The sequence below is a fragment of the Notolepis coatsorum genome (genome assembly GCF_963971535.1).
Source record: "Notolepis coatsorum genome assembly, chromosome: 2".
Classification (NCBI taxonomy): Eukaryota; Metazoa; Chordata; class Actinopteri; order Aulopiformes; family Paralepididae; genus Notolepis; species Notolepis coatsorum.
The window spans coordinates 166,895,049-166,910,228 of record NC_140166.1 but is presented as its reverse complement, the minus strand read 5'-3'; the positions used below and the strand labels follow the sequence as shown (position 1 = coordinate 166,910,228).

At 44.8% G+C, this 15,180-nt stretch overlaps 1 protein-coding gene across 1 annotated transcript in view; it reads left to right on the top strand.

Annotated features, from left to right (window-relative positions):
- gng12b (guanine nucleotide binding protein (G protein), gamma 12b) overlaps positions 1-15,180 on the top strand; it is a 90,979-nt gene extending 75,799 nt beyond the window's left edge. The window contains exons 3-5 of the mRNA XM_084338202.1: positions 13,860-13,900; positions 14,000-14,123; positions 14,832-15,180. Of these exons, the coding sequence (XP_084194328.1) occupies positions 14,031-14,123; positions 14,832-14,957 (219 nt within the window). The 5' untranslated portion in view covers positions 13,860-13,900; positions 14,000-14,030 and the 3' untranslated portion in view covers positions 14,958-15,180. The remainder of the gene's footprint in view (positions 1-13,859; positions 13,901-13,999; positions 14,124-14,831) is intronic.

The following is a 15,180-nucleotide window of genomic DNA, read 5'->3' as shown; positions in this document are numbered from 1 at the left end:
TCAGTGTGTAGTACAGTGTGTAGTTCAGTGTGTAGTTCAGTGTGTAGTTCAGTGTAGTACAGTGTGTAGTTCAGTGTGTAGTTCAGTGTGTAGTTAAGTGTGTAGTACAGTGTGTAGTTCAGTGTGTAGTTCAGTGTGTAGTACAGTGTGTAGTACAGTGTGTAGTTCAGTGTGTAGTTCAGTGTTGTACAGTGTGTAGTACAGTGTGTAGTTCAGTGTGTAGTTCAGTGTAGTTCAGTGTGGTAGTTCAGTGTAGTGTAGTCAGTGTGTAGTTCAGTGTGTAGTTCAGTGTAGTGTAGTTCAGTGTGTAGTTCAGTGTGTAGTTCAGTGTGTAGTTCAGTGTAGTTCAGTGTGTAGTACAGTGTGTAGTTCAGTGTGTAGTACAGTGTGTAGTTCAGTGTGTAGTACAGTGTGTAGTTCAGTGTGTAGTACAGTGTGTAGTTCAGTGTGTAGTACGTGTGTAGTTCAGTGTGTAGTTCAGTGTAGTGTAGTTCAGTGTGTAGTACAGTGTGTAGTACAGTGTGTAGTTCAGTGTAGTTCAGTGTGTAGTACAGTGTGTAGTTCAGTGTGTAGTTCAGTGTAGTTCAGTGTGTAGTACAGTGTGTAGTTCAGTGTGTACGTACAGTGTGTAGTTCAGTGTGTAGTTCAGTGTGTAGTTCAGTGTAGTTCAGTGTGTAGTACAGTGTGTAGTTCAGTGTGTAGTACAGTGTGTAGTTCAGTGTGTAGTTCAGTGTGTAGTACAGTGTGTAGTACAGTGTGTAGTTCAGTGTGTAGTTCAGTGTGTAGTTCAGTGTGTAGTTCAGTGTGTAGTACAGTGTGTAGTACAGTGTGTAGTTCAGTGTGTAGTTCAGTGTGTAGTACAGTGTGTAGTTCAGTGTGTAGTTCAGTGTGTAGTTCAGTGTGTAGTACAGTGTGTAGTTCAGTGTAGTTAAGTGTGTAGTTCAGTGTGTAGTTCAGTGTAGTTCAGTGTGTAGTTCAGTGTGTAGTTCAGTGTGTAGTTCAGTGTGTAGTTCAGTGTGTAGTACAGTGTGTAGTACAGTGTGTAGTTCAGTGTAGTTCAGTGTGTAGTCAGTGTGTAGTTCAGTGTGTAGTTCAGTGTGTAGTACAGTGTGTAGTACAGTGTTAGTTCAGTGTGTAGTTCAGTGTGTAGTACAGTGTGTAGTTCAGTGTGTAGTTCAGTGTGTAGTTCAGTGTGTAGTACAGTGTGTAGTTCAGTGTAGTTAAGTGTGTAGTTCAGTGTGTAGTTCAGTGTGTAGTACAGTGTGTAGTTCAGTGTGTAGTTCAGTGTGTAGTTCAGTGTGTAGTTCAGTGTGTAGTTCAGTGTGTAGTACAGTGTGTAGTACAGTGTGTAGTACAGTGTGTAGTTCAGTGTAGTTAAGTGTGTAGTTCAGTGTGTAGTTCAGTGTAGTACAGTGTGTTGTTCAGTGTGTAGTCAGTGTGTAGTTTAGTGTGTAGTTCAGTGTGTAGTACAGTGTGTAGTTCAGTGTGTAGTTCAGTGTGTAGTTCAGTGTGTAGTTCAGTGTGTAGTACAGTGTGTAGTTCATTGTGTAGTTCAGTGTGTAGTTCAGTGTGTAGTTCAGTGTGTAGTTCAGTGTGTAGTACAGTGTGTAGTACAGTGTGTAGTACAGTGTGTAGTACAGTGTGTAGTTCAGTGTGTAGTACAGTGTGTAGTACAGTGTGTAGTACAGTGTGTAGTTCAGTGTGTAATACAGTGTGTAGTACAGTGTGTAGTACAGTGTGTAGTTCAGTGTGTAGTTTAGTGTGTAGTTCAGTGTGTAGTTCAGTGTGTAATACAGTGTGTAGTTCAGTGTGTAGTACAGTGTGTAGTACAGTGTGTAGTTCAGTGTGTAGTTCAGTGTATAGTACAGTGTGTAGTTAAGTGTGTAGTTCAGTGTGTAGTACAGTGTGTAGTTAAGTGTGTAGTACAGTGTGTAGTTCAGTGTGTAGTTCAGTGTGTAGTACAGTGTGTAGTACAGTGTGTAGTTCAGTGTGTAGTTCAGTGTAGTTCAGTGTGTAGTTCAGTGTGTAGTTCAGTGTAGTACAGTGTGTAGTTCAGTGTGTAGTTCAGTGTGTAGTACAGTGTGTAGTTCAGTGTGTAGTTCAGTGTGTAGTTCAGTGTGTAGTTCAGTGTGTAGTACAGTGTGTAGTTCAGTGTGTAGTTCAGTGTGTAGTTCAGTGTGTAGTTCAGTGTAGTTCAGTGTGTAGTTCAGTGTAGTTCAGTGTGTAGTTCAGTGTGTAGTTCAGTGTAGTTCAGTGTGTAGTTCAGTGTGTAGTTCAGTGTAGTTCAGTGTGTAGTTCAGTGTAGTTCAGTGTGTAGTTCAGTGTGTAGTTCAGTGTGTAGTACAGTGTGTAGTTCAGTGTGTAGTACAGTGTGTAGTTCAGTGTAGTTCAGTGTGTAGTTCAGTGTGTAGCTCAGTGTGTAGTACAGTGTGTAGTTCAGTGTAGTTCAGTGTGTAGTTCAGTGTGTAGTACAGTGTGTAGTACAGTGTGTAGTACAGTGTGTAGTTCAGTGTGTAGTACAGTGTGTAGTTCAGTGTGTAGTTCAGTGTGTAGTTCAGTGTAGTTCAGTGTGTAGTTCAGTGTAGTTCAGTGTGTAGTTCAGTGTGTAGTTCAGTGTAGTTCAGTGTGTAGTTCAGTGTGTAGTTCAGTGTGTAGTTCAGCGTGTAGTTCAGCGTGTAGTTCAGTGTGTAGTTCAGTGTGTAGTTCAGTGTGTAGTTCAGTGTGTAGTACAGTGTGTAGTACAGTGTGTAGTTCAGTGTGTAGTTCAGTGTGTAGTACAGTGTGTAGTACAGTGTGTAGTACAGTGTGTAGTTCAGTGTGTAATACAGTGTGTAGTTCAGTGTGTAGTTCAGTGTGTAGTACAGTGTGTCGTTCAGTGTGTAGTACAGTGTGTAGTACAGTGTGTAGTACAGTGTGTAGTTCAGTGTGTAGTTCAGTGTGTAGTTCAGTGTGTAGTACAGTGTGTAGTAGTACAGTGTGTAGTTCAGTGTGTAGTTCAGCGTGTAGTACAGTGTGTAGTTCAGTGTGTAGTTCAGTGTGTAGTACAGTGTGTAATACAGTGTGTAATACAGTGTGTAGTTCAGTGTGTAGTACAGTGTGTAGTACATTGTGTAGTTCAGTGTGTAGTTCAGTGTGTAGTTCAGTGTGTAGTTCAGTGTGTAGTACAGTGTGTAGTACAGTGTGTAGTTCAGTGTGTAGTACAGTGTGTAGTTCAGTGTGTAGTTAAGTGTGTAGTTCAGTGTGTAGTACAGTGTGTAGTACAGTGTGTAGTTCAGTGTGTAGTACAGTGTGTAGTTCAGTGTGTAGTTCAGTGTGTAGTACAGTGTGTAGTTCAGTGTGTAATACAGTGTATAGTACAGTGTGTAGTTCAGTGTGTAGTACAGTGTAGTACAGTGTAGTACAGTGTGTAGTACAGTGTGTAGTTCAGTGTGTAGTTCAGTGTGTAGTACAGTGTGTAGTTCAGTGTGTAGTTAAGTGTGTAGTACAGTGTGTAGTTCAGTGTGTAGTACAGTGTGTAGTTCAGTGTGGCAACACCTGTTTTTTTCCGTTTGCTTGTCGTCCATTGACTTCCTGAGGTCCTGTAGTAGGACATGAAAGGGGGAGCGCTGGACTTCAAAGAGAACCTTAATCCACGGGGGTTTACTCACTATACTTCAGTGGGGGGGGTGGGGGGGGGGGGGGGGTGAAGTGCTATAGAGGAACTCATTTATCAGGGAATCAAAGGCGTATTACTCACAGTGTTCTTTAAATACTCACTCCCCCTGTCTGCAGCATGCAACGTGGACACACACACACACACACATGCATACTGTGGTGCACGCACACAATGCACAGTGCTGGGGTGCACAGTACAGATGTAGTACAATTGACCTATCTCAAGGCCCACCCCCTTTTGTTGATCCTCCAATCACAACTGTTGCGTCCCTCGTTGTGATTGGAGGATCAAGAGGAGAGGACGGGGTTCGAGATTTTGAGTTGAACTACAATTTGAATGTAGTTTTACTACATTCAAATCACAGTTAGAGCTTAGTTTTTTTCAGTAGTTAACTACTTTGGGTGATGTCATTTGGGCAGTTAGTATTATTCTATATTGTAGTATGATTCTGAACGGAATTCTGTCCCGAACCAAAGAGCTTCATATTTTTCTCAGTCGGAATGTGGCCTGCCCTATACCCCTCAAACGGGAACAGGACGGGAGGATTATTTCATTGAATCACTGAAAATCCACTCTGTGTCAGGCTCTAACACACAAACACACACACGCACGCACGCACGCACACACACACACACACACACACACACACACACACACACACACACACACACACACACACACACACACACACACACACACACACACACACACACACACACACACACACACACACACATACACACACACACACACACACACAAAGGGAACCTGTTTGTGTGCACATGGGGCCCAGGTGGGCAGAGCGGACAGAATGACAGAGAGAGAGAGAGAGAGAGAGAGAGAGAGAGAGAGAGAGAGAGAGAGAGAGAGAGAGACAAAGAGACAGTGCAGGGATGAGGAGAATCAGTTGTCCCGTATGTGACCTCACCCTACAACAAGCCTCCACAGAGCTGTGGAAGGGGGTCCGGCTAGGAGTCGCCTCCGTGGAGGTGAGAGAGACCCAGCCTCTGACTCAGCCCCTTGGAGCCCTCCTCTCCTGCAAAAATAAAACACCTTCTATATGTTTCCTTTCACGCCAGACTGACTTCCCACTTTGTGTACGTCTCCAGACGGGCCCCGCTTTGAACGAGCCGCACTTGACGCCCTTTTGATGTTTGAACATCATCCGTCACCATCATAATCCATAATCAAAGCTAGGCCTTCAGGGAGGACGCCGTTTGCAGCGTTGCTCATACCGGCTGTCTCCGGCCAATCAGTTGTTTGTTTGTGTGTGGGGAGCTTTTATTTTTTTTGGGAGTCTGTCAGTTTCCTCCTCTGCACGCCTGACTGGCCCCATTGCTCCTGGACAGTCTGGCTCCCATCAGATAGCATCAGGCTGTGTCTGAGATTAGTACTTATGAGGGTGCAGTTAAACTCGTAAAGGGCTCGTTGGGGGGGGGGCTCCTGTTGTCTCACGTCTATTTTCAAACACATTACACACATAGTGGTGCAGAGTGTGTGTGGCGCTACACTGATAGCTTGACCGGCATTGTCACACCGTGCCTCTCTAAATGTGTCTAAACCGGGGGGGGGGGGGGGGATTATCGTCAGAGTCAGGCGCAGTTCCTGTTGGACTGCGGAGCCCCGGCCCGTGATGTTGCTAAGCAGTTTAGTGGTGCAGGGGGAGAGAGATAATGGAGTCCCTTAATCTCCTGTGGTCCAGGAGCAAAGGGACCGGGCGTCTGATAGCGGATAATTTAGGCTACGCCGCTCGGCCCTGGTCTGTCTCTCTCCCAGCACTGTCGACACTGGCGGCCCAGCCCAGTCGTCTTCTGTTATTTACACACGATATGTTATTAATGCAATCAGATACAGATATTGTACTGATTAACGTGACAAATGTCAGGGCTATTCTGGGCGGGCGATAGGAGAGAGGAGGACAAGTGCGGACTTGCCAAGCGGCGCGCGGTACATGCAATCTCATTAAGTGTGTCTGTTTATTTTTTTATTTGGGTGCAGCCTCAAGAGGACCCAGTCAAGGCGATGATTATCGCCACACACACACACACACACGCGCGCACACACACGCACACACACACACACACACACACACACACACACACACACACACACGTACACACACACACGAGCACACGCACGCACACACACACACACACACACACACACACACACACACACACACACACAGTACTCCGCGGGGGTAGTCGTAGGTTTTATGACCTCCTCAGAACCTGGTTATGGGGTGCAGTGAAAAAAAAAGCCACCTGTGCAGACAACGCCGTCAGTCACACATCAAAGCAGCGGCTCCCGCCGTACAGTGAGGCCTATGAAGTATGAATATGAATATATTTAGTAATCAGAGGCTCCAGTGTGCCGCTAGGGTTCCACCGTCCCGGCGTCAGTAAACACGCGGCGACCGCAGCCCGTTCAGGCAGCTGGGATGCACATTGGGAGGCTGCGGGGCAGGCGGCAGGTATTTCCAACATTCTTTTGGAAAAGAAAAGGCGGAATCCAGAATCTGGGTATAACCGCCCGCGTGATGCGACGGCCCCGGCCTCAGCTACTGGCTTCATTTACGTTTCATTTGAAGCTGCGAATGTGCACTGCTTACATTGTACTACCTTTAATTTATATAGACAAACAAAATTATAAATCCTGGATTGTGGCTTAGCTCGTTATGGTTGTTTGTAGGGCTGACCTTGACTAGTCGAGTAGTCGACTAATCGATCGAAAGGAGCCGTAGTCGACTGCCAACCTCTTAGTCGAATGCAAAAAAAAGTAGAAAAAGAAAAGATATATATATAATATTATTATTATTATTTATTTATTTATTTATTTGTATCATTCTTTCCAAAAGCAAAGAGGCCTAGAAGCGTAGCTAACGCTAATGGCGCACATACCAGCGAGGCTAACTGCCTAAGAAAACGGGCACAGAGGCACTGAAAGAGGATTGCAGCCGTCTAATGAACACACTAGACTAGACAAATATCAAGATGTATCCATCAGTGGAACAATTGCATGCTTTCGCAGAGGACAAGGAGCCTTCCGTCGACTCCTTCAGACATTAAGCACCCCCCACAGCCCAAATAGAATGATAAAATATATAAGAAAATATATATATATATATATATTTTGCATTCGGGAGACTATCTGCAAATTTTGGCCAATCAAAGTCGACTATACAAATCCTTAGTCGGGGACAGGCCTAGTTGCTTGTAAGGTGAGAAGGTCTGCAGGGTTTGCTCTGAGGGTGGCCCTGCGGTGGCCTCTCCTGTCCTCACATGTATGGATAATTCTACCAGAAGACGGCACATCTGAGACTCGAGACGACCTCGTCGGATCGGACGGCTTCTGGAGGAAGAGCCTAGTATCTGTAAAAGTCGTGTTGTGTGTTGTTTGTCCAAAACCAGAGGGGAATCATGGCCCCGTCCCAGCAGGTGTGTCCTCCAACGGGCATCTCTGCCAGGCTGTGACTGCAGGGTACATTGTGCTCCCTGGCAGAGCGGGCAGAGCTCACGTGGATCATTCTGTGCCTCCACACGGCTGGCTGGGTGTGCAACTGACGGAACATGCAATGCTGGCCAAAAGCAGTGTTTACCCAACCCACATACGAGAGTACACACACAACTAATGTACTCTTGCAAAGATACAAATGAGGAATTTGCTACCCCCACACACACGTGGGGAATTTGCTAATAACGTAACACTCTTATTTACTTTACTTATATCCCAATATTAAAGATATTAAAGGAACACACCACCAAAATGGCAGCAGCGGCAATTTCCTCTCTGTGCGTTCAGTAGAGCGCTATCTGGCTGCAAGCTAGCCTAGCTTAGCACAAATGAATGGAAGCGAATACGGACCACAAGCCTAGATTAAAACTCTGGGAGAGGTGTTTTTGGCCAACAGCTAGACTAGTGGTCCGTATCCACTTCCATTAATTTGTGCTAAGCTAGGCCAGCTTGCAGCCGGATAGCTCTCTACTGAACGCACAGAGAGGAAATTGGAAATCATATTGCCTACGCGCATTTGCCATAATGTTGGCGTGTTCCTTTAAGCTGCATTCATATCATATCTTACTTGTAGAAGGCACTTGACAAGAGCCGTACATTAAGGGGTTAGGTTACCTTACTCTCTAGAATGTATTTGTTTATAATATTTTTGTTATTTCTCTTTCAATCTAGACGTCAGTGCTGGCCAGAATGTTGACGTCACAGTAACATTTCCACATGTTGTAGAGAATCATGGCACGCTTCTCCGCCCTGGTTGAAATCTGTTTTGATGAAGCTGTCGTACAGGAAACGTGGAGAATCACTATCTCTCTAGTGTCCGCTAGATGCCTCCTGCTTCCCACCTCGAGGCCTTTTGTGCCAAATTCCAGACTTGTACTGACGCATGTTTCAGAGTTGCAAAAGAGGGAGAGAGAGAACAGTCATAAAAACAGTGCATGAGTAGGGCGGCTACGTGGCGTAGTGGGCAAGGCGCTCGCCACGAATGCGGAGACGCTGGGCTCGCCTGTTCGAGCCCAGCGCTCCACATTGCTTTCAGTTTAGCTGGTCGTTCATACTAATACACATTGGCCGTATTAGGGGGTGGGAAACTGATGGGTGGGGATCGGGCGTTATGGACAGCGACTCCTACAGGTCGGTTGGTGCGCCTGCGCAGTAGAATCAGGAAGTGTCGGGGGCAGCGTGAGCCTCCCACGCGTTACTCCTCGCCACTGAGAGATCGAGCTGCGCAGGTGAAAAGATGCGACTGCTGTTACCTCAAGTACCGGAGGGGACTTGTGCTATGTATGACTTAGTCCACATTGCAGCCGCCTTGTGGGAGGCAAGAAACAGCGTTCGTGACAGGGGAGGGTTGAATTGGATGATACGAAATTGGGATGGGAGAAAAATAGAAAATGGGAGAAAAAGTGGACCAAAAAAAAAAAACAGTGCATGAGTGGCGTGCACACAGTGACTCTCCTCGGACAAAGGTTTCTTTACTAGTCGGCACTCGTGTCAGTAATGTCTTGTTAGAAAGAAACCGAGACAACAACAATGGGCACGGAACAGAAAACACTTAACCTAGCATTGAGGTTGGCAGACAATAGCCTGCATGTTTTTGTGTTCCTTCGTCACGGCCTGTCGACCTTCAAGGGCCTCCTTGCAGACCTATGGACCTCTCGGCTATATAGGCTCCAGCCACAGGCGTCATGCAGCGTCTCTGCAGACGTCGGAGGGCAGGGACGAGTAGGCTTTCCCTGGCGCTGGCAGTGCATGACGTCCCTGGGTCCGTCCTCGTCTGGTTAGTTCAGCGGAGTGTTTCAAACCTACTGTTAAAGACCCACGGTGCACTTAAAGAGTTGCTTACTCAGGTGTGTGTGCGTGTGTGTGTGTGTGTGTGTGTGTGTGTGTGTGTGCTTGTGCGTGCACAGGCCACGGATACAAAAAAACACAACCCAGATTACGATGGGACGAGATTGCAGTGCTGTGTGCGAGTCATTTCAGGTCGCACTGCTGAGTGTGTTGTCTTTGGGACACTTGACTTGACTTGAAAAAGTACATGTCAGCTTGGAGAGAGACCACCATCGTTTCTCCTCGGGGGTATAGTAGTACTGCCTGTGCCCGCGATTACAAAGCCACGCAGTCAGAATGGGATGGCCACAGAAGCCCAGCTTTGTGTTTCTTTGGTTGGTTATTTACAGTCGCCTCTGCAGCGGCATGCCTTGACTCTATTTTTAAAGCGGCCCCACCATATTTAATCATTTATACTTCAGAGGGGAACAGGCGATGGTGTTTCCTGTGGAGGAAGCGGAAGGGAGTGGGTGGCCGGGACGGGGGCGAGTGGGGGGGATTAGAGAGAGGCATGGCCTCGTGTCCTTTGTGTTTTCTGCTCTCGTTCACTGTCCATGTTCTAATCCATTCCCGTTCCGTTGCCCCTCCCCCCCTCCCCCCACCCAAAAAAATATATAAATAAAAAAAACATTTACCTCACTGTATGTCAGAAATCCTCATTACCAAGGCCAAGCACAACAGCGATCCCATGTAGGTACACAGGGTTCGCACAAGGTCCTTGAAGTGCTTAAAAACTTTAAAAGTAAAGGCCTGGAATTCCTTGAAAGCAGCCAATTTTTTAACAAGGTGCTTAAAAAGTCCTTGAAATTCAAATCAACCATTTGCATTGAATGTTTTGTTCATCCATGATCAAATTGTTCTGAATCAAGAAATTTTTTATTTAAAGTGTAACTAATTGTCGGAAATTGGTTTTAAGCCATAAATATTGGATCAGATTTTTTTGTTCAATAAAAAAACTGTATTTAAAAGTGAATTGTATCCTTTTAAATGCCCTAAAAATAGTGCTTGGAAAAGTACTTGAAACTCTTTGCATTTCATTTTGCAATGTCTGTGGGAACCCTGGGTACAGCATGTATGGTATCTTGTCATGCATGTTATCCAACTTATGAATTATAAATGTAGATGTTATGGCGTACGTAGATGTGAGGGAATCATCACCTGTTTATGTTCAACCCTGTTGTTCCAGGGTTCATATGCGTTCTTAACCCTTTCACTGCCACACTACCAAATGGTTAACCCTTTCACTGCGACAATACAGAAGGTTAACCCTTTCACTGCCACACGACAAAGGGTTAGCCCTTTCACTACCACACTACAGAAGGTTAACCCTTACACTACCACACTACAGACAGGGGGATAGGTGTTTTATGCATAGGATTAGTGAAATCAGGATTTGTTATTAGCTAAAAAGTGGTGAAGCCATAAACGGTCATATGCCCCTTCAGGTGAAGTGACATAGTGTCCATTTTTAGACATATGCCCGATGCATCTAGTCAGTCACACTTAGGGTATTACTTCTACCATGTAGTGCCATGTAGTACCCTGTAGTACCATGTAGTACCCTGTAGTACCATGTAGTGCCATGTAGTACCCTGTATTGCCATGTACCCTGTAGTACCATGTATTGCCATGTAGTACCCTGTATTGCCATGTAGTACCCTGGAGTGCCATGTAGTACCATGTAGTACCCTGTAGTACCATGTAGTACCCGGTATTACCCTGTGTAGTACCCTGTAGTACCATGTAGTACCATGTAGTACCCTGTAGCACCATGTAGTACCCTGTATTGCCATGTAGTACCCTGTAGTGCCATGTAGTACCATGTAGTACCCTGTAGTACCCTGTAGTACCATGTAGTACCCTGTATTACCCTGTGTAGTACCCTGTAGTACCATGTAGTACCATGTAGTACCCTGTAGTACCATGTAGTACCCTGTATTACCCTGTGTAGTACCCTGTAGTACCCTGTAGTACCATGTAGTACCATGTAGTATCATGTAGTACCCTGTAGTACCATGTAGTACCATGTAGTACCATGTAGTACCATGTAGTATCATGTAGTACCATGTAGTACCATGTATTACCCTGTAGTACCATGTAGTATCATGTAGTACCATGTAGTATCATGTAGTACCCTGTAGTACCATGTAGTTATATAGTTTTGTCCGCTATTCTTCTTTGGGCCTTTATCGGCTACTGTTGCCATGGCAACGCAAATTCAAGAAAACTCCCAATACATTTTCTTATTTATTTTATGTTATGAATCAGCCTGCCAAGTTTCATAGATATGCCTCCTAAGGAAAAATATGCCCCATAGCCCCCACATTTTTAGGGTACCGGTCGAGGGCCTGTTCGATTGATTGATTGATTGATTGAAAAGTTTATTAACAGATTGCAGAGTGGGTACAGTACAGTACAGCTCAATACATACAATTGTTAAGGGGATGCAGACCAGAGATAGACTTTCGTCTTGTTTACATTAGGGTCCCCCATTTTCAATTCATCATAACATATATGACATACACTGTACATTGGAATACTGACAAAGCCATACTTGGTCATTTACTGTACAACTGGGTTAGGACATTTGTAGGGGCCAGTTTCGAATTGCAGTAGGTGTTTTTTGAGAGTGTTTTTGAAGGTGGGTAGTGATTCACATTCCTTTACAGCTTTGGGTAGGGCGTTCCACATTGATGTGGCATAATTGCGAAACGTGTTTAGTCCCTTGTTTGAGCCGAATCTGGGTTTAACATGATTTGTGGAGCTCCCTCTGGTGTTGTGATCGTGGTATTCACTGACCTTTGGGAAGTATTTTGACATGTACATGGGTACCTTGGTCGTGTAGTGTATCTTGTAGACCAGGCCCATTGCAAGTTGCTGTACTCTGTCGTCTACTCTAAGCCATCCTAGGTTGTCAAAGTGGGCAGGGGTGAGGTGGGTTCTAGGAGTCAGGTCAGGCAGTAGTCTGACTAGTTTGTTTTGAGATGTTTGTCATTTGTTTTTTAGTGCCTTTGAGGTGCTTTGGTACCATGAGGTGCAAGCATAGTCGTAGTACCCTTGAATGAGTGCTCCTGCCAGAGTCTTCAGGGTATTCTTGTTTACCAGAGAGGAGATCCGGTACAAGAATCGAGTTCGTTGGTTGACTTTTTTTATTACATTGGATGCCATTTTGTCACAGGAAAGATTAGCCTCTAGGATGGAACCCAGGTAGGTAATTTCATCTTTCCTTGTGACAATATTGTCACCCACTGTAACTGAGAAGCCGTCGGTCTTGCTGAGTTTGTTATTTGAACCGAAGAGAATGGACTCTGTTTTGCCCATGTGTAATGATAGTTTGTTGTCGGTGAGCCATATGCAGATTTTGCCTAGTTCCGAGCTGAGGGCTTTTTCAACCTGTAACTTGTTCTTGTCAGAGACCAGCAGGGCTGAGTCGTCCGCAAACAGGAACAAGTTGCAGTCACAAGCTGACGACATGTCATTTGCATAAATTAGGAATAGTAGCGGTCCTAGTATGCTTCCTTGTGGAACACCACAGCTCACTGTGAGGGGGGGGATAGGGTACCGTTTACCTCCACCATCTGTTCTCTCCCCTCCAGGTAGGATTGTATCTAGCTCACTGATAGACTATCAAAACCAATTGCTTTTAGCTTGTCAATCAGAATGGTGTGATTGACAGTGTCGAAGGCCTTTTGTAGGTCCAGCATGACCATGCCGCAGTATTTGCCCGCGTCCACCTCTTGTTTGATGTGGTCGTTCAAATGGAGAAGGCATGTGTCAGTGGAGTGGGATGTTCTGAAACCAGATTGGAATTCGTAGATGAGATTTTTTTCCGCGAGGTACTTTTCAACCTTTTCGTATACTATTTTTTCCATGACTTTCGAGATGGATGTAAGGATAGAAACAGGGCGGTAGTTGCCTGGGTCTAATTTGCTGCCCTTTTTGTGCAGGGGTGTTACTCTCGCAATTTTGAAGTCCTTGGGGACGTGTCCCTGTTTTATGGAGAGGTTTATTATGTGTGTGATGACTGGGGTGATGGCGGCTGCTGAGTCTCTGAGGAATTTGGAGGGGATGTTGTCATGGCCAGTGGCCTTGTTCGGTTGGAGGGCACTCAGTTTTTTGAGTACACTTCGGTTAACATTAATTTACAGGGGGGAAATCATTAAAAAGAAAATTCAAAATTGTAGATAACTTTTGAAATAGCACCAAAATAACATTCTAGAGTTGGAATTGTGAATTTCCTGGTATTTCAAGAAGTGACCGGTAAAGGGTTAAATAGACCTTGAAGTCAAAATATATCATCATCCTGTTAGTTAAAGAGGTCGGGCAGTTGAACCTATGATTTGACGTGTATTATGTTTACTGAAATGCACTGAAGTGTTTTGCAGAATGCAAACTCAAAGCGAATACGATCCACCCATGCCAGGGTGAGAGAGAGGAACCTGGAGCCCTGCTGCAGCTCTCCTCAAGATCAGATCTAATTATTACACAGTGTGACTTCCCTCTGTCAACCCCAGCGCGAGCAGGCCCTCCCATCCCTGTAGCGTGAATATTGTGAAACAGGAATCTGTGACGTAAATTGGCCCTGGCTCCTGCGTAGGTTGAGGCAATTCCATTAATTCAACTGTTGCTTTTGGGAAGTTGCAAGGCTATATTGGACCAACCCTGTTACAATAGCGTCCGCTCGTCTCTCCTGTATGTCCTTCACACAGTGTTGCTCACTCGCATATTGTGTAACTTTAATGTCTTTCTGCAGTCTGTTGGCCTATAATAAAAATGGTGCAAAGGGTGAGCTTTCGTACATCCACGCAGATATTACTATTGTTTAATTTGAAGTGCTCATTTGGCTTAATTTCCTGTGTTTCAGATAGAGAGGGAAGCCACAGGGGGTCATCAGCGCCGTGGAAGGTAATCTTATTTTACCATCACAGGATAATTCCTTTTTTTCTCTTTTGTTTGCTTAAATAAAGTAGACTGTTAAATCAGTGTTTGTGTTCACTCGCACAGGTTGGATCGAAGGCGTGCGAGGAGGACTACAATGTCATCGAGAATGCAGAGTTCTAACAACATAGCCATGGCCCGGAGGTCGGTACAACAGCTGAGGATAGAGGCCAGCATCGAGAGGATAAAGGTGTGATCCACTCATTTTAGCTCACCTTTCCCAGTTACATTGATTGGGGGGGGGGGGCTCTTTCTTCTTTGTGTGCGACGTTGTGAGTAACTACATGCGTTGCAGGGGTGTAAAAAGTACCCAGAAATTATACTTAAGTGAAAGTATGTGTACCGTCTCAAAATCGTACTCAAGTAAAAGTTAGAGTATCTGGCTAAAAACACACTTGAGTAAAAGTTTCTACTTTTAAATGTACTTAAGTACTAAAAAGTAAAAGTAAAAACCTTTTTTTATTCCGGGGCAATGAAATATTCCGGTTCGTCCTCTTCATCACTCTTACTATTGTTTCATTGTGGCCATCTTCTGTAGCTTGTCACTCTTTCTAGTCTTGCACAAGGACCAATCAGCATGGGTATGGGCGGGTTCATTTTCCATTGATGGGGATTTGATTGGCTGTTTTTAGCAGCTGCAGGATTAATAACGTTATTGTTAGTTCGGCCAGAGAAACAAATATACTAATTAAAATAGTATAGTAAAATAGTAAGGAGTAAAAAGTATGTTTTTTTGTCTATGAAATGTAATTGAGTAAAAGTACAAGTATACAAACCTAATAATACTTGAGTAAAGTACAAATCCCCCAAAACAGTACTTAAGTATTGTAACGAAGTACAATTACTCAAGTACTTTACACCCCTGTGAGTAACTAGATGCGTTGACTGTTTCTGGCAGGTGTCCAAGGCTTCATCAGATCTGATGCACTACTGTGAAGAACACGCCAAGTATGACCCGCTACTCATGGGGATCCCGGCCTCAGAGAACCCGTTCAAGGACAAGAAACCCTGCACTATATTATAGTGGACCACTTGGACTCAGGCTCCTTCTTATTCATATTATTGTGATTACTATTATTTTTCATAGGGAGAAACCTTCCTAGTTGTACTTAAAGGTAGAATCTGTAACGTCGTCAAACAGCGACCTCTAGTCAAAAGATGGCAACATGGTACTATGAGTTGTTTACAGGTTTTGTCTTGATTGGATTTCAGTGGGTATAGACCACTGCACTTCCGCGTTACATTGA